Source organism: Otolemur garnettii, unplaced genomic scaffold (assembly GCF_000181295.1).
Source record: "Otolemur garnettii isolate 467f Iridium unplaced genomic scaffold, OtoGar3 scaffold00007, whole genome shotgun sequence".
In the NCBI taxonomy this organism is placed as follows: domain Eukaryota; kingdom Metazoa; phylum Chordata; class Mammalia; order Primates; family Galagidae; genus Otolemur; species Otolemur garnettii.
Window position 1 is genome coordinate 833,529 of NW_003852402.1, and position 22,738 is coordinate 856,266.

Here is a 22,738-nt window from a genome sequence, read left to right on the forward strand (position 1 = left end):
TCACAGCTCACAGCAACCTCCAACTCCTGGGCTCAAGAGATTCTCCTGCCTCTACCTCCCAAGTAGCTGGGACTACAGGCACCTGCTACAATATCTGGCTATTTTTTGGTTGCAGCCGTCATTGTTTGGTGGGCCCAGGCTGAATTTGAACCCACCAGCTCAGGTATATGTGGCTGGCACCTTAGCCACTTGAGCCAGCCTCATTTCTAGCTTAATAGTTCTTCCCTAAAAGCTCCCTGGTGGCAGGCCCCAGGATGCAAGGAGGGAGAGTGAAGGATGAACTGATAATGGGTTAATTCATTTACTCACCATCAAATGAACTTTCCTGGGGAAACTTTCTGGGGAGCCTATGAGTCTGCAGCACTGGAGGCAACTGGATGGGTGGACACATGAACAGAAGAACAGACAGATGGTTGGATAAATGGCCAGAGGTTTTGGCTGAGTTTCCCTGAAGCAGCCTCTTCCTTGGTAGCAAACCAGCCACCAGGCCTCTGGGTACCCCCTTCTTTTCTGGAACACAGGCAGATGCCCTGCTGGCCAAGGTAACATCTCCAATGGGGGCTTCCGTGTCCCCTCTCACAGAACAGATGTCGTGGAGGTAGGTGCCCCTTCCTTCCTTTTTCCCATCTACTGCAAGTTCCAACCCTCCCAGAAGCCACTTCTGTCCTTTCCAGAAGGCAGACAGACTCCATAGGGTCAGGGAGTGTCTGGAGAGAGGGCCCACAGCATTTAGCCTGCCCTTTGCTAAGCACCTGCTATGTGTCTGGCCTAGCATGACTAATGGGGTCTCTTGGTAAGAGGTCAGGGGTCACTGCCCTCCCAGGGGGGTCAGGCTGATGGAAAACTGACTATAGGCCAGTAGTGTGTGTGCCCTTGTAGGAAAGCCAAGGACTGGACACAGGGATCACAGACACTAACCTGGACTGTGGATGATTGGCCTGGGCTTGTGGCTACTACAGATGGAGGGGAAAGGACATCATCTGACAGGAGAGCTGGGCCCTTCTCTGACTCTTTCTCCCCTAATTTGCCTCTCTAACTCCAAATTTTATGTCCACCACAGAAAGGGGGATCTCTTGGGATCTCTGCTCAGTAGGTCAAGGGCAATATGTCCAAATTGGTCCACCTCGCTTCTGACCCCAACCTTGGAATCACACTCCTCTCCCAGTTTTCCCCAGCCTCTGGAAGTCTTGGAATTCTGCCACTGCTCGCCCCTCCTGGGTGCTCCAAGCCCCCTCCTTCTGAGCTAGGCATTTCCTGGCCTCCCTTATGCCAGGCCTCAGGCTGTGCTCACTCAGCAGAAGGAGCACTCCCTTAGCCTTAGTCACAGCCCCTCGGTGCAGCTCCAGCCCATGGGTGAGAGCAAGCCTCAGGCCCCACCTCAACACTGCAGACCAGCACCAGCTCCACCACCCACTACCTGTGCACTGGGGGCCACTTTCCAGCCTCAGTCCCCCCAGCACCCCACCAACACAGATAAGCTGAACTCCTGAGCACCTTCCTCCTCCCTTTAGGAGATGCTGATTGAACAGGAGAAAGAATGGAAACCTTCAGAATAGCTTGGGTGAGGGTCCAACCACGGAACCATCACAGGAAACTACAAACTTGGGCCATGGAGGTGGGGGGCAGAGAGTCAGCCAGTGGCCTGGACAGAGCTTCTCATTTGGGGCAGCATGGTGTCTTCTCCACTCCCAGAGATGCAGCCCTGAGGGACAGGTATGGTGGGCGGCAAGTGGCTCCCACGGTGGCCTGTGGACAGAGAGGAAGGTCAGCACCAGGGTCTGGTGACCACTCACCCTCCTGTGCACCTGGACTGTCCCTGGACACGCCCCACACCATTGCACATCCACCCCAAGGACTAATGTCACAGTGGACCTGGAAGGTGCCATGCCAATTGCTCTGATTCATGGGGAACCTGGTCAGGGCATGTAGCATGGAACCCCTTAGAGATCCAGAGAAACTTCTGCAGGGACTGGGAGCAGTTCTGGGCACAAGGGGTCAGCTGCTTATGTCTTGCATGTGGGGATGGCGTTTCTGTGCTGATGATCGGTGCCCCCATGTCTGTGCTTGTGGGTGTGGGTGTGTACTAGAGTGTGCATGGCCCACATGTGAGATGCCACCTATGTGTGCACATGAGTGGACACTTGCCCACCTATGTGTCCACATGAGTGGACACTTGCCCATGCTGTGGTAGGTTAGTAAAGAGTCAGCATTGTGTGGGCCACAGCCCTATGTTAGCCTGGGTAGCAAAGACACAATGTCTACTGACCCCAAAGCCTTACCTGGCTATTAGGGGGTGCGCAGTGCAGCCCAGGTGGCCTTCAGCTGTTTCAGCGTCCAAGGCTCCAGACCTTCCCCATGCCTGGCACAGCCCTTCCCCATGTGAGGTGTGCCTTCTGGTCAGGGACTTGAGTACTATAAACACTATCTCCAGGTGGCCCGTGGCATCCTTGGCTATCATGTAACACCACCTAACGGAGACCCCTGCCTACACGGTCTCTCAGTGGGTTTCCTGCATGGGTCTGTAGCCTGTAGGTGGCAATGCTCAAAGGGCCAGGCCTTCTGTGCTCACAGCTCTACTTGGAGCCAGCTCTCCCCACCCACACCACTATGGGTTTTTATCCTGTGTGACTAGGGCTGTAGTGGAGAAAGAAATGGCCTCCAGGTGCCCACCCCCACCATGAGGTTGAATGTTTATGGACAGCTTTGTTCCAAAGCCGGAAGCCTAGATCCCATGGTCAGAGGCATGGACAAAGTGGGTGGATGATGGGCAGCTGGTGGCCAGCAGAGGCCGCTGAGAATCAGCGGAAGCTGGGTCTGCGGCCAACGGGTGGCCTGACAGGTCCTGGAAATCCTCGCTTCCTGTTTCCCCAACAAAGGACCTCTGTCCTCCTAGAAGGCCACTGGCCAGAGGGATTGGACGAGCCTTTTCTGTAAACAGCGTTGTTTTCCTTTTCTCCTTTCAACACAGTAACAGTAGCCCCCATACCCCCATCTGATCTGTCACTACCAGCCACAGGGGCCAGGCACTTTGGGAGGCCAGGCAGGTGGGAGAGGACCCAGTGGGGCAGGGTCTTCTGGGCCCAGTGGCTGCTCTGTCAAGCTGGGAATGAGTTGTACCTTGCCCAACCTCAATAAGGCTGTTCCACAAAGCAGGCAGGTGGCTGGACCAGCTCTGGGGTCTGTGAGACCCACAGTTATTGAGGCAGGCCATGCTGAGCCTGTGTCCTATGGAGCTTAGAAGAACCTGTGAGCTGAGCCTCATGGCATGGTGCTGCAGTGCCTGGAGCAGAGGACCAGGGCTGGGTCCTGCACTGGCTGGGTCTCCTGATAGTTGCCCTGGGGACTTTGCCAGGTGCTCACCCTGATGCCTGCTCTTTGAGGGTCAGAGAATGTCCCCGACATGCAAAGTCCCTGAAAAGGGCCCACAGGAGCAGAAAGAGGGTGCAAAGCAGGCTGGGCCCCTCCCTGCTGAACGAGGCCCAGGGAAGACCACAGGGACAGCACTGGGCCTGTCTGCTGGGCAGACGGGTGGGCATGATGCCCGGCATGCACGGCTCTGAGGGAGCCTGTGTGGGCGCCTGTGCTACCGTAGGCAGCAAGTGCCTGAATGGGCCTGTGTGAGGGGCTGGGGGCTATTTATAGCAGCTCCAAGCAGAGAGGAGCTATTAATAGTGAGGGTGAATGGACAATGCCTGCTGCTGCCTTGGGGAGGTGGGGGTGGGTGCCATTCTCTACGGAGACACCCCAGGCTGGTACCCCAGCCCCCACCCAGGCTGCCAGACAAGGGCCACTGTTATCTGGCCAGCAGCTGATCAAGGGTCTGCAGTTCACCGGGGACAGCAAGTGGGAGGTCTGGGTAGTGCATCCAGCCCAATACCTTGAGCAGATGGTGGGCCTGGGGGGTGGGGCGGCAGGGGTCCCCAGGATGGAGCAGGGGTGCTGAGGTCAGGGCATCTTCCTGATTCTCAGGTCGCAGCACGGGTAGGGGGTGGGGAGGGCTAAGAAAGGGCAGTGGGGCTGCAGGGGGAGAGATGTGCAAGCCCCCAGGCTGCCTCTGGCAGGATGATTAGGCATCAGGGCAGCAGACAGGCAGCCTGAGACAAGTCAGCTGGGCCTTTGAGCTGCACTGGGGGGGGCGGCAGCCAGGCCCGGTGGGGACCCCAACAAGCAGCCCCATAGCTCCTGTTCTGTCTGAAGCTCACTCCCTTTGGTATTTATGAAACTTCAAAAGCGGCACAAACTCCCAGAAAGATCAGACTAGGGCCTACAGAAGGCGCAGCATGGCTGGGGTCCCCTCCTCGCCCTAGGCTCACTGGGTTGCAGAGGAGGCAGGAAAGACCGAGCCCGCGCCAGGGACGCCGGGCGGGCCGGCCTGGGGTAGAGGTGGGGGCAAGGCTTGGCTCCTCCGGGGACCCAGGGCGGCAGCACAGCCACGCGGCCACCACCTCTTCCCGCTTCCAAAGAAAATCGTGGACGGCCGCGTCGAGGTTCGCTCCCAGCGCATGGTGGTCCCGTAGAGCTGTCTGATTAAGGACGTTGCCACAACCCCGAACTTCACTTCCCCCAGACCCTCCTCTACTTCCGGCTCCGCCCCAGACCCCACCAACCTCCACGCCCCGCTCCTCCCCGTCCCCGTTTCCGCCCCTCCCTCTCCGGAAAGCTCAGCGGAGGCTTCCGGCACTTCCCCCTTCCCGGCAGGGCCGCGCCCGCACTTCCCGCCTGCGCCCCGCCCCGCCCCCACCTGCACTGCGCGGCTGAAAGGGAACTGGGTTCCAAGCAGCGGGAGGTCCCGGGCCAGGGTCTCCGGGTGGGTCCTCGCGCCCTATCCTTACCAAGACGAGGGGTCGACAAGCTGCACCCCCTTCCAGGACAGGGACGCGGAGACCCACGGGTGACCCTGGTGGGGGGCCGTGACCGCCCCAAGATCCTTGACCGCCAGGTGGCCTGCAGTCCTGGGGGGCCTGAACACCTCCCTCTGCTGAGTGGGAGCCCCTGCTTCAGGTGGTGGACACAGAGAGCTGGCTCAGACAACTGCTGAACTGAGGGGCCCCGGCGTGTCCCAGATGCCAGGTTGGAGGGAGAGCAGCACTGGCTGGACAGGCCCAGCCTAGTGATGCCACCTCAAAACTTCTCTCCAGGACCCCACCAGCAGTGGGAGGATGGGGTCTCTGAGAGGTGGGTCCCCCTCAGAGCCCCCTCAGGCTGGGCCCCTTGTCCCAGCTAATGCAGAGCCCACCATCCTAGCCTCTGTGCTGACCGCACACAGTGAGCCCTCTGAGAGGCCCTTGGTCCCAGAAGGGATATGGCCTGAGCTCCAGGCTCCAACAGAGATCTATGGCTGGCCTCCACACCACTCATAGGACCTGAGTCCTTGCGCTCTCCAGTACCCCCTGATGTTCCCCTGTAGGGCCTAGCAGGTGCATGGTCCCTATCAGCCCCTGTATGCAAGCTGTGGGCACCATGGCCCTAGCCCAGCCTTAAGCCCTGACATGGCTGCTTGTCCAGGTGGGTTGGCCTCCACCCAAGCAGAGCAGAAGGAGCCAAAGGGGCCATGTCCAAGCTAGAGGAGGGCTGGGGTCCCAAAGGGCCAAGCCTACACAAGGGCTGTGGTGGCAGGGAGTCAGAGTGCTAGGTGGGTACCCACCAGCCGTAGCCCTGGCTGGTGGAGGCTGATCAGCTGGAGGAGGCCTGCAGTGTTTGTCACCTGTGTTCAGTCTTTGAGGGCTGCTGGAGGTGGTGTCCCTGGCACTTCCACCAGGAGCAGGTAGGAGTTGGGTAGTGAGGTCTAGCGGTACAGGCCCTGGTCGAGGAAGAGGCTGGAGAGGGAGGTGGCCTACAGGTGAGGTGTGACAGGATGGCAGCTGTAGGGCCTGGAATGGGGAGTGGGAAGGACGAACCTGCAAGATATGCTGGGACCCTGCTGTGAGCCCTTGTGGGAACAGCCTCAGCTGGAGGAGCCTCTACCACAGTGCCATCCTCCTCTGAAAGCTGCCTCAGCTTCATGCCACTGTGTGGTCGACTGAGGACACACAGTGTGGGAAGTATGGGGAGGCCTGGTTCATAACTATCTGTGTGGTGGGCTGAGAGGATTGAGTTGAGAGGGACTAGTTGGATATGGAACATCACCTTGGGGACAGTGTCATTGCAGGTTGCTGCTGGCCACCCTGATGCCCTGGAAAGAAAATGTGAAAGGGTAAGAGGTCAGGAGGAACCCGGTGCCTGAAGGATCAGGGTGCTGCCTGGGCAGGAATGGACACAACAGACCCAGAATTCTCAGCCCACAGTTTCTTGACACTTCAGGACCCGCCAGGACCTTCGTGGACCCCAGGCCCATACCTGGGAAGAAACCACGTGAAGTGGCAGCGCATTGGAGCACTATTGGATGCCTGTGCTCTGGAGTGAGAACCCCCTCCCCCCAGCAGAGGACAAGTGGCTGCACTTGCTTCTCCACTGGAACACAGGGCATGGGAAAGACGTCTAGGTGCCGAGTGGCTCATTCCACACTCAGGAGTTTGCTCCAACCCAGTCCCAGGGCCAGCCTGGGGGCAGCTCTGGGGCAGAGCAGGGCTGGTCTGGTCCAAGCAGCAGGAAGTGCCCCTGCTGTGATATGCAGTCTGACCCCTAGACTGAAGGTGTGGGGGGGGAAAGGTGGGATTCCAGACCAAGTGCCCATGGAGGGTGCAGAACTCCTGGGATGGCTCTGGTCCCTGGCAGAGGACTGTCTGGCTACAGAATGCCCATGGCCATGCATCCACACTGCCCTCTGGCCCTGGTTCTCCAGACATGCCCTGTTAGAAGGTGGCAGGCCCAAGGACGGTTGTTTCCAGATGTACAGGGTAACTCTGGGACAGAAGGACATTAGTGTCCTGCATATACAGGTGGCCTTCTCATAGAAGAGACATGTATTCACACCCTCCAACTTTTCTCCCAGAGCACCTCTGCTGAAGGAGGGCCAGGTAGCTGCCCATGGGCTCTGGTCTGGGTGTCCCAGGGTGGGGTGTTCCCTGCCTCCAAGCTCCATGTTGATGGCACCCCCTCCCCCAGTCATGGCAAACAGGCGACTCCAGACATGGCCTGTGTACTGAGGGGACATGGTGGCTGCCTATGGAGAGCAAAGCCCGGGGTCCCTGCAACATCCGTGGCATTAGAGCGGGGACACACTCAACTGCGAAGCTGGAGCAGGGGCAGGCCATCACAGAGGGGAGCTTCCGGAGGCTTCTAGCCTGGCAGGGTGTTCCAGGACCTGAGTGTCCGCTGTGTCCCCAGGGGACACGGAGACCCTTTATCCCTCTCCTGCTTCCCCCTCCACCATGAACACAGCTGGAGGGCAGCGGCCCCACAGCGCCACCTGCTGGCACCAAGCCATGCTCACCCGGGGTCCCGCTGTCCATGCGCAGGCTGCAGGGCCAGGGCCGAGTGGCGCGGGAGCTGGAGGGCCCGCGGGCGGAGCTGCGTGAGCAGGGTAACAGACTCCAGAGCCCGTAGTCACCAACACCTAAGCCCAGTTTATGTGCCCGTGCTTTGGCAGGTGGGCCAGGCAGACAGCAGCATCTGGAGCCGCGCGGTTCCCAGCTGGGAGGTGGCATTGGCGCCAAGCGCCTGAACCCAGCAGGGTCACGCGTCTCAGGGGCAGCTTAGGTCCGGCCAAATACTTTTCCCACGAGGAACCCGCTGGGCTGTGTATGCAGGTGGCATGAGTGTACCCAAGTGTACATGTGGGGAAGACCTTGCTCTAGCTCTTGCTGGACTTGTAGCCTCTCCTTCCCCAGACACCTCACCCACCCCCCCACCCCCCCACCAAGTTGCTCCCTAGGCCAGGGGCCTTTTTGACTCTCCTGGTTTTCCACCTGTCCACTACATCACTGCCCAGCATCACACCTACCTGATGACCCTCCCATCCTCAGCACAGCCTGTGTCAACCTTGTCTTCTGCCTGCCCCTGCCTTCTCATGACCATCCCTGTGGCCTGCTCAGCACTTCAAAGCACCTTGTGGCCTACCCATCCACTACCCCAGCTGCACTATGATGATCTCCGCTGTGCAGGGACCACCTGGCATACGGAGACCAGTGCCAGCCTGTTAGGTGCTGCTGTGCCCCCAGCAGACTCCCTCATGGGTCTGAGGTGAACAAAAGCAGCCCTACCCCAGCCGTGTGCTCTAGCTGTTCAGGGCGCCTTGCCCTGGGGCCAGATGGAGCAGGAGCAAGATCAGGTGGAAGAAGCTGGAGGAGCCAGAGGCGAGACTGACCCATACCTGCCTGTGCCCAGGTAAGACTGACCACCCAGGGCCCAGCAAGATGGGGGCTTTGAGAGATGGACTAGAGGCCCTTGATGTCAAAACACAGGGGCCAGCATAAGCAGGGGAGCAGCCCTCCACCCAGAGGGATGGGCCAGGTGGAGTGGGCTTTAGGGACCACTGGCTCCCCTGGGCATTTGCTGCAGGTGTGCCAGAGCCACAGCCTTTTCACCCCACAGCCAGCTTTTTTCTTGGAGTCTCATTTCCAGATGAAGAACTGGCCTTGGGGTTTGACTAATGTTTTTTCCAGTTCTGCCCCAAAGATGGCCTTTCCCCCACCTGAGGGTCCCCTTCTTCTTTGTAGTCCTGGGACATTCACTATAGCAGGGCCCCCCAGAGAGGATCCTGCCTGAGCTGGGGCCTCCCTCTCCCCCATACCAAGCACACTGTCTCCCTCTCACCCCTATTCAGGGACAGAAAAGCCAAGTGCCTGAAAAAGACCTGCTGCATCTGTGTCCTCTGCAGACCTCGGCGGTCCTGGCCAACTCCCAGCTCTGGCAGGATGGTGCAAACTCACTTTTAAGGGCCTATACGTTTGTAGAGAGGCAACCCCATGCTTGTGTTTTCCTGACTACCTTCAACGGTCAATTTTATTATAAAGAACTGTATCAAAATATACAAGTCTGTTTGTGAACAACCAAGAAATGCAGCTTTAAGGGCCGAGTATCAACTGTTTCAAAGAAGCTTCTCCTTCCAACTGTCCACCTGCAGGAGGAGGGCAACGTCCCCAGACCCTCCCTGCTCTATAGAGGACATCATTCTGAATAATTTAAAGGGCAAGTCTGAGGCTGGGCGCATGTTACAAGTCTTCATGGGAGGGTGGCTGTGTCGGGTTTCCTTCTGCAACTTCTGTCAGAAAACAAATGATTGAGTAAAAAACCTAGCACTAGGATCTTGAGGACTAGATTTCACTGGGGGCCATAGTACTGCCTACAGGTGATGTTCTGATGTGGCTCACCCAGCATATGGCCCCCTATGGACACACCAGCCCTTCCAAGCCCAGCTTAAGATGAGGACCATGGTGCCCCAATGCTTCCTCCCCCAACATGGCCAGGTGGCATTTCAGAGCTACCCTGCAGTGGGTATAGAAGACTTGAGTTGGGAGTCAGTAATTAGCAGGATCAGGTCAGGAAGAACCTAGGTGATGGGGGAGGTAAGGGGCCTCCATCAGGAAATCCTGGGGCAAAGAGACAGGGCAGGTTGGAGCCTCACAGCAAACAGGCACAGAGTTAGTAGGAGCTGGTCCTGTCCTCTAGCCTGTCCTCTGCTGACCCTGAGTTTTCCTGTCTTTGGTGTTTTGGTTACTGCTATGTGGTTCTGTATGTGGAATCACTTTTATTTGCTCATCTCAGGACTCAGGGATGTTTCAGAGTATGAATGTCTTTATTAATTCTGGAAATCTCTTAGCCATTACCTCATTGGACAGTCCTTCTATCCTATGCTCCCTATTCTTCTAGAACTTCTACGAGACTATCATGGCTTATGTCCCCCCAAAAGATGCTGAAGTCCTAACACCTAGATCCTGTGATTTTGTCTGGAAATAGGGTCTCTGCAGATGATCAAGATGAGACATAATTACAGTGAGCCTAACCCAGTCAGGTGTCTTTATGAAAAGGAGGTTTGGACAGAGGCATACATGCACACACAGACAGCCCTAAGACACAGAAAGTGGCACCTATAAGCCAGGGACAGAGCCTGGAGCCAATGGGTCTTTCACAGGCCTCAGAGGGAACCAAGCTGCTGATGTCCTTGTCTGAAAAATAGTCTCACTTTGTTGCCCTGAGTGGAATGCTGTGGTGTCATAGCTCACAGCAACCGCAAACTCCTGGGCTCAAGAGATCCTTTTTTTTTTTTTTCCTGCAGTTTTTGGCCAGGGCTGGGTTTGAACCCACCACCTCTGGCATATGGGGCTGGTGCCCTACTCCTTTGAGCCACAGATGCCACCCCAAGAGATCCTTATTCCTCAGCTTCCTGAGTAGCTGGGACTATAGGCATCCACCCCAATGCCTGGCTAATTTTTCTATTTTAGTAGAGGCGGGGTCTGGCTCTTGCCCAGGCTGGTCTCAAACTCCTGAGCTCAGGTGATTTAGCTGCTTCGGCCTTCTAAGAGAGGCAGGATTACAGGTGTGAGCCACTACACTTGGCAATGTGCTGATGTCTTGATCCCAGATGGCTGGCCTCCAGAACTATGAAAGTACATTTCTGTTATTGAAGCCTCAAGTCTGTGGTCCTTGGTTACAGTGGTCCCAGGAAACAAGTCAGTGGGATCTCCTTTGCTGTCCACCACCTCCCTGCAGGGCGCTGTGTCCCTGTGGCAATATGGGTAGTTCCCCAGACCTGTGCTGCAGTTCAGTAATTGCATCTTTATCTACATCAACTCTGCTGGCAACTACCTACTGAATTTCAAGTTTCAGTAACTTGCCCTTTGATTTCCTTAACTTCTGTTTGTGCCGTGAACTCCTTTAGGGCTTTATCCTTGGGAAGCTGGTACCTCTTGGCCCGAATGTACAACCACAGAGGTTTTACACACCTGTCTTCCTGGAACCCTGGCTATCACCATCCAAGGCCACTGTCCAACCAAGCACCCAGTGTACATGCAAACTCCACACCCTAGGGGCGGGCAGAATGCACGGAATGAGCGCCGTGCCACTTACCACCTTCTGGTACACAAGCGTCATCTGTTTCTTCAAAGCCATCAGGACACACGCAGACATAACTCCCTGGAGTATTGTAGCAGTTTTCATTTTTCCTGGAACATACTTTCTCAGCTAGTGAGCACTCATCTATATCTAAAACAAAAACACCCCCATTTTTAGTAAGTTACGTGGTTTAATGGATACACATCAGATTATGAAATCCATCCATTCCTATAATGAAAGCACAAAGATCGCAAATATCACATTAAAGAAAGGAAAAAAGATCAGGAAAGGCTTTCAGAGGGTAGAATTTCCCATTGCAAAAGTAAGACCCTGAGCTGGTAGAAAATCCAGTGGAGAGACTGCAGGCAAAGGTGGGGATGGAAAGCCCCCTGCATGCTGATGCAGGGCCAAGGGCAGCAGAGGCATCAGCAAATCTACTGCCTTTCTAATTCAGTTCAGCCAACCCAGGACTTCCCAGGCAGGCCACAACCAAAGAGGCCCTCACCTGAAGCTACAAGGGTGACCAGGAAAGTGGAGGCTTGGGCCCTGGAGACTGGACCAGAGAACAAGGTGGCTATGGGGCAGTTGTCACAACAGCACCATCACTACCCAGTGGCAGAGCCCTGAACTCATGCTGGCCACTTCTGCAGGTTCTGAAACCTTGGGGTATGCACAGTAAAGCCTGAGGGGCCGCATCTGCTGGCAGCACCTCCTGGGCCATCCACATTGGGGGTCCCTCCAGGAATTCCCACCTCAGCCCAGCACAGAGCTGACACCACTGACCTGCACACTGCCCACTCTCCTTCGTGTAGCCAGGGACACACTCTTTGCACTTTCCTGGTCCTTTTCCTGTGCATCCCACACAAGTGGAATCACAATCTAGGGATAAGAAGGGAAGATCAGACCATTGTCCACACGCGCAAACCGATATCTGACATGCACCACAGAGATGACAGAGGCACTGATACCAGTGAGGATCTGGGCTTTCTCCCCACAGGTTACTATACTCACTTTGCACAAACCCATCTTTTTCTCCTGGCAGAAGTTCTGGTTTGTGTACCAGACCCGCCCCTGAAGTGCTATAGCAGGAGATGCTCCTGCACATCCTTCCATTGAAGTGCAAACTGGACACATGTTCTTGAAACAAAAGCCACTCAAACTTGGGGACACTGGCTGATTTGCCTACTAGTTCAATGAGAAGAGCTGAACGGAAACCCTCTTGGGGCTTCTAGGGCCACCTCTCCCTGTCAGAGATCCCACAGTTAGTGCTAAATAAACGAAAACTACCCAGTGCTGTTACAGACATGGGGGAGATAGCTTCCTCCTTGCCACTGGTATTATGAATTGGCACAATGTCACTGGGGACAATGTGGCCCTAAAATACACATTCCCTTGACTGAAGAATTTGGAAATTAATCCAAAGAAAATGAGGAATGCAAAAAGTTTCCCTTGCAAGTGCGTTCAAAGTTTATAATGGCTAGTTTGATTTAAATGTCCAGCAGTACAGATTGTTTAGGTGTGAAATGGTATGTTACAAAGCCATTAACATGTAGAAAAATATGTACACAGATGTTCACAGCATACTGTGGAATGAAAACAGACAAGGCACTATGTAAAATCACCTTTGGCAGGACCAGTCTACAAGGATGTATCAGAATGTTAATAGGTTTCACTTGAAATGAGATTATGAGACTTAATGTCTTTTCAATTTAATGATTTTCTGTAGCAAATTTCTTTTACTTGTGTCCCCACATAAAATATTTTAAAAGCAGACAGAATATATAGACGTCAAGCTAATAAATCGCAGGTAAATGTTTAAAAAGGAAGAAATAGGCTGGGTGCAGTGCCTCACACCTGTAACCTCAGCACTTTGAGAGTCTGAGGTGGGAAGTTTGAGATCAGGAGTTTGAAACCAGCCCAGGGAATGTAGAGAGACCTGGTCTTTACTGAAAATAAGAAAAATCAGCCATGCATGGTGGCATGCACCTGTATCCCAGCAACTCAGGAGGCTGAGGGTGGAGAATCACTTCAGCCTGGGACTTTAAGGTTGCTGTGAGCTATGATGATGAGGCCACTTCACCCTAGCCCATGAGACAGAGTCTAGGGCTAGGGTGAAGATCCTGTCTCAGAAGAAAACAAAAACATCAAGTATTAAAATTCCAGCAGTGCTCCTGGGAGTGCAAGCTTGCCCCTGGTCCCCAGTCCTGATCACATAGACAAGATGCGGGGTCCAGACACACCTTCGCACATGTATGAGCCATTGATGTTCTCACAATACTGTGTGTTGTTACAGGGAGGGGTCTCTGCTGCACACTCGTCCACATCTGGAACAGAACAGTGTAGCTGTGAGTAGACTCCAGGAGAGCTGAGCTGAAGGAGTATCTTTAGAGGACAGGGTTCCTTGCCCAGCACAACCCACAACCTAAGTGGCTAGAGAAGGGAAGCAGTCTCCACATGAACATATCTCAACACCATGCCTTGTCCTGTCGACTTCTGGTGCCACTGGGGGAGGGCTGTATAAGGATCATGGCTCAAGGTCCCTCAACATCCCTACTAAAGGTGTGAAAGCCGCCTGGACTTGGCCCTTAATTTGCCTAAGGCCAAGCAGCTGCAAGTGTGAAACCAAGAGTGGGGACTGCATGGGGGTGGGAGAGTGGCCCATGGCTTCCTTGGAGCTCAGAGGTGCTGCAGGGCTGGCTGTGCAGGCACCATGCTCACAGATAGATGGATGCAGGATGGCAGGAAAAGATGCCCACTGAGGCAGGTGTGCTGGGAGCAGGGCAAACACCACCTGGCATGGCCATGCAGAACCCAGAGCAGCCCCACACCAGGGAGATAGTACCTCCTTTCTGGTGAGGACAGCTCTCCCCAACCCACTTGGCTTCTGGATGTGGCTATGTCTCTATTCCCTGCCCCAACTCAGGCTCCCCAGGATCCCCTGCCAGCCGGAAGCGCCCCCAGTACTGCCTTGTCTGAGTTTTATGAAACCAGCACAAGGGACACCATGGGCTCACAACCTGAGGGTCCCCTCTACAGGGCCTGAGTCAGGTGAGTTCTCACAGGCACCATAGTGTCCCAGGGCAGCTTGGGCCATAAGCCACAACCCTCTAGGACCCTTGACAGTGAGCTTGGCCGCAGCAGGATTTGGGCTGTGGAAGGTACAAAGGAAGCCATACAGTCCTTCCTGAAACTGCCCATGGCTGGTGTGAGCCTGGGCTGTCACGTGGGCTCCGGTACAAAGCCAGAGTCACTTTCCCACATGCAGAAGGAGCAGAGGCAGGAAGAGCTGGAGGCTGGGTGGGAGCAGACCTCGCAGAGCCCCGGTGCCCTCCTCACCCACGCAGGCGTCCTGCTCCAGCACCCAGCCCACTTCGCACTCGCTGCAGTCCCTGCTGGTCGGGCCAGAACATGTCTTGCAGGACTCGTCACAGGCTGGAAGGCAAAGGCGGGTGTGAGCCCATTCTCAGGAGGCAATGCGCCTGAGAAATAAGGGGTTTAAGTTCAGCAGGGGGTAACAAAAACCAAAACCAGAAAAACCCCAGGAAAGCAAGATTAGTTCAACAGAAAAATCTACCCATGGATTTATAGTATTCCCGTATTCAAGAGGAAAACAACACATGGATAACCCATTGAGGATAAAATCCACACTGTTAAGAGAATTTCTTATGGCCTGGAGAAGGCAGCTGCCCACAGTCTGGAGCCCACACCTGGCTGGGGGGCATGTACTGGTCACCAAGCCACATGTGTCCTACATGGCAGCAATGTCCAAGAGCCAGGGAGAGACAGGATGTAGGAATCAGAAACAGGTCAAGCTGGGTGCCCATAGCTCAGTGGTTAGGGCGCAGGCCACCTGCACCAGAGCTGGTGGGTTTGAACCTGGCCCGGGCCTGCTAAAACAACAAAAAATAGCCAGGTGTTATGGCAGGGACCTGTAGTCCCAGCTACGTGGGAAGCTGAGGCAAAAGAATCACTTAAACCCAAAAGTTGGAGGTTGCTGTGAGCTATGACATGGTACTCTACCAAGCGTGACAAAGTGAGACTTTGTCTCAAAAACAAACAAACAAACAAACAAACAAACAAAAAAAGGCCATGTCCTGACTGGCATCGGCACTTTACCTACACAGGACATCCCAGGGAGCCACAGACCAGCCACTAACTTGATTTTCTGACATCAACACCCAGTTTTCCTGCATGTCACTGATAGGCAGTGAGAAGATACATTTCAGAAAGATGACACTGCACAGCTTTCTGTGCAGATGTTAAGGGTGGCAGGTATGCTGGGAGCAGGGCAAACACATCCTGGCATGGCCACACAGAACCCAGAGGAGCCCCATGTGTATACAGAGGACACTGCCCTGTAGGCTCATGGGGCTGAGGCAACACCATGAGGTGGACATGGGCCGAGCTTATCTCTGTGGGTGGTCTCAGCTACCTCTAGGCAGCCAGACAGGATGATCTGAAAACTCCCCCAGGAGGGAAGCACTGAAGTAACAGCCAGGGTAGTTCCGCCTACCTCACCCAGTGCCAGGGTAAGTAAGACACTGTGCCCCAGGAGAGCTGGGCGAGGCACAGGAGGCCTCCAAGAACCCTAACTTTCTTTCACGTGAGACCATCTCTCTATCCCACCTCCTGCTATGGCACTGGTGGGGGCTCAGTCCTGTTCTCTGGTTACTCCTGCACTTTGACATGTGGGGTGCTCTAGGGCAACTTGCGCTGTGGGGATAGCTGCAGGGGAAAGTAAGCCTTCTGCCAGAAAGTGTCAGGCAATCAAACCAGCAGAGTGAGGCTCACCAGGTGCTAGGTCCAAAAACCAGGAGAACCAAGCACAGAGATAACAGAACTGGCCAATTCAGTACTGATGGAACTTTTAAGTTCTTCTCCAGAAGGACTCAGAAAAGCAAGTAGCTCCTCCCTTCTGGGGTTGCTTAGGGACAGGAAGCACCCCAAGAACCTGTCATTCTCCAGGAAGCCCCCCAAGAACCTGTCATTCTCCTTCACACGTTTCAGGAGGGTCATGTCTCCTGAGCTTGCTAAGCTTCCCAGGACAATCTAGGGTTCAGAGATTACCGCATAAGCAGGCTGCCACCTCCGTACCTGTGCAGACACTGTGGGTCTCGTTCCTGTGTGAGCTGAAGTAGCCGTCCACGCAGTCAGTGCAGAGTGTACCCCGGTAGCCCATGTGGCACTGGCAGGACCCGTCCCCCTGTCTGCTGCCATCTCCGCTACAGTGGCCATTTCCGCTGCAGGGCCTCTCAGCCCCGCCCTGGCACACTTTGGGGAACACAAACCCATCTCTGAGAACATCTGGTGGCAGCAGGTAGAAAGACGCTGTGCCCCGCAACATATACACAGGCAGAATCTCATGTGACCAGCCGAAGAAACAGTCTCAAGCATGGCCAGGGTGTTTGGAGAAACCAGTTTCCTGGGGTTTCTGCATGACTAAGAGCAGGTGGCCGGCCTGGGTGGGCCACAGCTTCATGGACTTGACAGTCACGTGCATGTGATGACACTCAGGCCAGCCAGGGATTGAGTGTCCCATGGTGCTGCTATAAGATAATGGAGCTGAAAAAGTTAACCTGTCTTTTCACGATTAGCTATGTTTAGATACACAAACATGTACCACTGTGTCAAAACTGCCTGCAGCTGTCAGCAGTCCTCAGCACTGCATCCGTACAGGTGTGTAGCTGGCTGTAGCACCTTTTCCAGAAGCACTGAGAGAGAAGAGTGAGTAGCCTAGGCTGGGCTTGGTGGCTCATGCCTGTAATCCCAGCACTCTGAGAGGCTAAGGGGGGAGGATTGTTTCATCTTAAAGAGTTTGAGATCAAGCTCAGCACCTGTAGCTCAGTGACTAGGGCACTGGACACCTATGCCAAGGCTGGTGGGTTCTAACTGGCCTGGGCCTGCCAAACAATGACAATTACAACAACAAAAAAAAGCCAGGCATTGTGGTGGGTGCCTGTAGTCTGAGGCAAGAGAACTGCTTAAGCCCAAGAGTTAGAGGTTGCTGTGAGCTGTGCTGCTACAGCACTCTATCGAAGGCAACATACTGAGACTCTGTCTCAAAAACAACAACAAAAAGAGTTCAAGACAAGCCTGAGCAAGAGCGAGACCCCCCATTTCCATTAAAAATAGCAAAACTAGCTAGGCCCCTGTAGTCAGCTACTCAGAAGGCTGAAGCAGGAGGATTGCTTGAGCCCAGGAGTTTGAGGTTGCTGTGAGCTATGATGATGCCATGACACTCTACCCAGGACAACACAGTGAGAAATGGTGTGAAATGGTATGAAAGAAAGAGAAAAAATAAATAGCCTAATCAGGGGAACCTGACTCTAGGTGCCTCTGGTAGTAAAGACAGCAACACATGGGGAGGATGGGAAATAGTTAAGTAGGACAGAGTATGCATGGACACTCTATGACATCCCCACAATAGGGACATCACCTACGGAATGGACCCTGTCATTAAGCAACACATGACTGTCCTTGCGTGGTTTGGAGCAGTGTCACTGGATATGTAGGGACTAGGAGGACACACATCAGAGACGTGGGCCTCACGGGAGAGAGAGAACAAACCCCAACTGCAGTATCTACACCAAGGAAAGCAGGAGGCAGCTGCAGCCAGTAGGGAGGTCTAAACTTGACACTTACGCTACCTAACCCAGCTTGACCGCTAGAACTGGCATTTGTAAACCATCACTTCAATTTCAATGTCCACTTCTTTACCCATAAAGGCTAAAGGACACCCACCACCGTTAGCCCTTCAGAGAAGGGTCTGTGTTGCTCTGCAGGCAGGGCTATGCTGGTGGCTATGGAAACCAGAGTATGGCCATCCTCTTGCACGAGGAGAGAAGCCGCCAGTCAGGTCAGTTAGGACCAACCCCTAGGTGAGCTGTCTGGCTTGTAAGCTACTGAGTCTGTGAACCCCTGATTTAAAAGCACAGCTGAGATTAGATTCTCAAGAGTTTTACAGCCCAGCAAATTATGTGACGTTAGTGGTGATGCCACAGCCCTAGGGTGTGAGGTGTTCCATGATGCCTGGGTGGGAGTAGGGGTAGGCGGTGGAGGAGTGTCTTTTCTTGTGGAAGAGACAGGGTCTCAGACCATACCGAGAATTAATGCACCCCAGGACCCCTCTGTACTCTTACCACTTGGGAATCAAGAGAGGACTAATGGGTATGAAGCTGGAGACTTGAGATTTCCCCAAGAAAAAAACCTACCACGACAGTCTGGTCCATAGGTTCCTGGAGAACAGCACACCTTCAGCGTTTTCACACAAAACCACTCAAATAAGTCAGGATACTCATTTTTCCTAAGAATTAAAAAAAAAAAATTCATTAAATCTTACCTGTTAGATGCGTTAAAACAAAAATGCAATTTCATATGATATATACTCCAGAATATTCTAGCATCTGAGAAACCAGGGCGTGGGTACCCTGCAGTAACAGAGACGGCAACATGTGGGTAAGACAGGGACAGGTGAGAACTCTGTTCTGTTTTCACCACTGTTCTAAGTCTGAAACAATTTGACACCTGTGAGTTAGAAAGTAGGAATGGAGCAGGGTGTGGGGAGGTGGGCCTGGGCACTCACAGCTGTAGCCACCAGGCCTCCAGGTGCTCCTCATGCTCCTCCAGCATCTGGTTGCACTCAAAGTCGCTGCTGGCACACAGGGTCTCTACGATCTCCAGGAAGCGGATCTCGCTGAAACACAACCACTGTCAGCACCCAGGAGGCCGCAGTGGCAGCATTCGCTCCACAGGGATGTCCTGTGGCCCTGCCAGGTGCTGGGCTGGAACTACAGTGGCACTGCAGTGAGGAAGACTCTGAACTAGCAGGAGAGGGAAGGGAAGCCAGGGGCTTTCTCTTCACGTGGAGAAATTCGCTGGGCTGTAATTCTCCAGACATGAGACCTGCGTTCCTGTTTACGTTCCCATTTACATTCTGGAATGAGAGTAGGCTGTGGGGACCACTGTGGAAGCGGGAAGGCCAGAGGGGCCAGTGCATCAGTCACAGCCCAGAAGCAAAGGCGACTTAAAGAGACTGGTATCGAAGGAACTGTTCTGTGTACCTGTTATTAACACAGATCCCCTGGGCAGGACATTGGTCTTCTCAGGACAAGGCCCATCCAAGAAGCTCGCAGGTGCTCAAGGGCACCTACCTGAATTCATACTTGGACAGCGTCTTTTCTTCCCAAGCCGTGTTCCCACCGCCAAAATTCTTCTTTGCTGTGTTCACCATCCCCTGCGAGAAGAAGGTGCCCACCAGGCTCTATGCTGCCCGCCCTCAACGCCAGCCCAGGCCCGTAGTGTGTGCGGGGGACCTGAGCCCGCAGGAGGGCGGTTTCGCCCCTCCCCCACCAGATCCTCAGCGCCCCGCACCCCAGCCACTCAGCCCCCGACCCCCAGGTCCCGCCACTCCCTCAGCCCCCCGCCTAGCCTCCCAGCAGTCCAGCCCCCAGGCCCTGCCCGGGTCCAGTCCCCCTCCGCGGCCCGCCCACCTGCTCGAACTTGTCCACCAGTCCCCGGCACCGCTTGCAGAGCGTTGGATTCTTGGTGGCCTGTGGCATGTGCGGCAGAAACAGCAGCAGCAGCAGGAGCAGGAGCCCCAGCGCGGCCCGGGGCGGCGGGCGCATGGCGGGCAGCGCTGCGGGAAAACGCCGCTAGCGCTCCAGGTCCCGCAGCCGCACGGATCCGGCCTCCCGGGCGCCCACCCGCTCCGAGCCGCGCCGGCGGTTCCCCCGGCTACTTGACCGTGCCGGCGAGGCCCCGCCCAACCACATAGCCCCGCGCCGCTATTGGTGAGAGGGACCCGTCCCGGCCTTATGTGGCCCAATCCAGGATCGCCACGAGCAGCGACCAATGGGAAGGTCCCGGGTCAACGTCCTGCCGGGATGCTGGGGCTGGGGCGTGACGATCTGAGCCCGCCCCTCGCGTGAACGGCCTGCGGTGGCCATATTTACTCCGGGCAGTTCCTCTGCCACAGCGGCTGGTATTCTGGCGGCCATGTTAGGTCTGGGCAAGAGCTTCACTTCTGCTCTCTGTTTCCGCCGCCCCGCTTCCGGGCAAGAGCCACCAGGCGGCTTTGCTCCGAGGGACAACGACGACAGGGGCGGGAGAGGTCAGCGCGCGCTGCCACGGCTGGGGCCCTCAGGGCGGGAGGTCGAGTACAACCCTGCCTCTCCCTGCGGGCGGTGGACACAGCATTCCTCTGGCCGAACCACTCGTGTCCCCTCGTGACAGCTCCCGGGCACCTCACCCCCAGGCTCTTCCCCCCGGGGCTCCTCAACCTGGGGGCGCCTCACTTCGGGAGCTCCTCATTCCCGGGAGTTCAGGGTCTTCATGGGAGAGGGGGCTCCTCACCGAACTCCAGCGTGTCCTTGGGGCCCAGGCCTCGGCCTTTCCCCGCGAGCCTGGGGTGGCGGCACTCACTGTTGCTCAGGGACCCCGGTTTATCCGGAGAGATAAAAGTGCGCCTGGTGTGGGTTTTAGGGAAACCCCTGCCTGTGAGGTGGGAAAAACCACCAGAGGGAAGCAGTGCGAATAGTAGAGTTGTATCTGGTCTGTGGTTGGCAGCAGGTCTAATCACGTGCGTTTCCAGCTGAGAGATTAATAATAATTAATAACGTCTGATTTCAGTAGAGGCCTTAGAATCCAAATTGACAGGTACGAGAGGGCCGCACAGGTCATTTTCTGATCTGAGACACTTCCTGTCAGGGGCGGCTTCAAGAAGGAACAGTGTGCAAACCGTATCTTTCTTTGAGGTTTTTTTTGAGTCTCTATCACCTTGGGTAGAGTGCCGTGGCGTCAAAGTTCACAGGAACCTCAAACTGCTGGGCTCACGCAATCCTCCTGCCTCAGCCTCCCAAGTCGTTGGGACTACAGGATGCCTGGTTATTTTTAGAGAAGAGTCTTGCTCTTGCTCAGGCTGGTCTCAAACTCCTGAGCTCAGGGGATCCTCCCATCTCAGCCTCCCAGAGTGCTGGGATTACAGGTGTGAGCCACTGCACCCAGCCTGTAAAGCACATCTTTTAGAGTCTTGGCCAGTGCCTGTTTTAGCTTGTGGATGCTGCCAAGGCACCTGCTGCTTCTGATTACAACAGTTGCTGAACAGCTGCAAGCACTGTCTGCTGACCCTTGCCTGGTGGTGGGCTGGGTATGGTTTTTGTGTCTGTTTATGTCTCGTTTGTCTTCATGTTCCTGGTTGAGCCTTCTGACTCACAATTGGTCTTCTCATGCCTTTGGAAATAACCTGCCCTGTTTTGGGGCCCAGCAGGAGGGCTGGGGGTGAGTTCTGCACTTAACATTTTATGTTTTTTTTAACTTTATTCAAATTAATATGAGAGTACAATGTTTAGGTTACATTGTTCTCACTTCTGCGGTAAAGTTCCATTTGTAAAATAGCCCCTCACCCAGGGAGCGTGTTATACACCCTCACAATGCATATCAGGTGAGATCCCGCCTCCTGCCCTCCCTCTTCTCTCTTCCTTCTATCCCTGAACTGTACTACACTAGTGTTTAATTGTTCTTAGGAACATGTAATTGTTTATATATTGATTTCACACTAGTATGGAGTACATTGGATATTTATGTTCCCATTCTTGTGATACCTTACTAAGAAGAATGTATTTCGGCTCAGCACCTATAGCTCAACCGGCTAAGGCGCCAGCCACGTACACCTAAGGTGGCGGGTTCGAATCCCCAGCCCGGACCCGCCAAACAACAATGACGGCTGCAACCAAAAAATAGCCAGGCGTTGTGGCGGGCGCCTGTGGTCCCAGCTACTTGGGAGGCGGAGGCAGGAGACTCGCTTGAGCCCAGGAGTTGGAGGTTGCTGTGAGCTGTAATGCTACGGCACTCTACCCAGGGGGACAGCTTGAGGCTCTGTCTCAAAAAAAAAAAAAAAAGAATGTATTTCAACTCCATCTAGGTGAATGTAAAAGATGTAAAGGACGGCACCTGTGGCTCAAAGGAGTAGGGGCTGGCCCCATATACCAGAGGTAGCAGGTTCAAACTCAGCCCTGGCCAAAAATTATAAAAGATGTAAAGTCTCCATCTTTTTAATGGCTGGATGATATTCCATGGTATACATATACCACAGTTTATTGATCCATTCATGGGTTGATGGGCACTTAGGTTGCTTCCACAATTTGGCAATTATGAATTGAGCCACAATAAGCATTCTAGTGCAAATGTCTTAGTGGTAAAATGATTTTTATTCTTCTGTGTAGATACCCAGGGTCTATGGAAGGTCTACTTTAGATCTTTGAGGATTCTTCATACTTCTCTTAAAAAGGGAATCCCACCAGCAGTGCAGAAGTGTTCCCTTCTCTCCACATCCACTCAAGCATCTGGTGTTTTGGGACTTTGTGATGTGGGCTAATTGTGCTAGGGTTAGGTAATATCTTAGAATGGTTTTGATTTGCATTTCTCTGATGATTAAAGATGATGAGCATTTTTCATGTGTTTATTGGCCACTCTTCTGTCATCCTCAGAGAAGTTTCTGTTCAAATCACTTGCCCACTTATAGAGTTGTTTGCACTTACCTTATTATTTAATTTGAGTCCTCTGTAGATTGTAGTTATCAGGCCTTTGTCAGATTCATAACATGCAAAAATCTCCCATTCCGAAGGCTGGCTGTTTGCTCTGTGGTACTCTTTGCTGTGCAAAAGCTTTTAGCTTGATCAAGTCCCAGTTAATTTATTTTTTTGGTGTTGCTGCAATTGCTTGGGGGGTCTTCCTCATAAAGTTTTTTCCCAAGCCAGTATCTTGAAGTGTTTTCCCCACACTCTCTTCTAGAATTTTTTTTTTTTTTTTT

General features: G+C 54.2%; 1 protein-coding gene and 1 long non-coding RNA gene across 5 annotated transcripts; one reads left to right on the plus strand and one right to left on the minus strand.

Annotated features, from left to right (window-relative positions):
- Positions 1–4,747: 4,747 nt before the first annotated feature.
- Positions 4,748–8,810, plus strand: LOC111723009. Of its 4 annotated transcripts, none has more exons than XR_002771627.1 (3): positions 4,748–6,193; positions 6,278–8,265; positions 8,705–8,810. It is a non-coding gene; the product is annotated as an uncharacterized LOC111723009 (long non-coding RNA). The 4 variants fall into 4 exon arrangements; XR_002771629.1 differs by having other exon boundaries at positions 6,301–8,265; XR_002771626.1 differs by having other exon boundaries at positions 4,748–5,175; positions 6,138–8,265.
- A 45-nt stretch (positions 8,811–8,855) lies between these two features.
- Positions 8,856–19,660, minus strand: CRELD2 (cysteine rich with EGF like domains 2). Its single transcript, XM_003783420.3, has 10 exons — positions 19,422–19,660; positions 19,083–19,165; positions 18,515–18,625; positions 18,144–18,235; positions 16,027–16,203; positions 14,269–14,364; positions 13,173–13,256; positions 11,716–11,811; positions 10,948–11,082; positions 8,856–9,142 (listed from the first exon to the last, which is right to left on the minus strand). Exons 1-10 carry the CDS (start codon positions 19,554–19,556, stop codon positions 9,093–9,095), a joined length of 1,059 nt encoding a protein of 352 aa, XP_003783468.2. The 5' UTR covers positions 19,557–19,660; the 3' UTR covers positions 8,856–9,092.
- Between the last annotated feature and the right edge of the window lie 3,078 nt (positions 19,661–22,738).

What these genes read in the sequence shown, in the direction of transcription:
- CRELD2 (XM_003783420.3), bottom strand. Translation starts at nt 19,556, where the DNA reads ATGCGCCCGCCGCCCCGGGCCGCGCTGGGGCTCCTGCTCCTGCTGCTG. An exon ending in CTATGGACCAGACTGTCGTG is followed by an intron (nt 16,204 to 18,143) that starts GTAGGTTTTTTT and finishes TGTTCCCCAAAG; the next exon opens with TGTGCCAGGGCGGGGCTGAG. An exon ending in GGAGCAGGACGCCTGCGTGG is followed by an intron (nt 13,257 to 14,268) that starts GTGAGGAGGGCA and finishes GTTCTGTTCCAG; the next exon opens with ATGTGGACGAGTGTGCAGCA.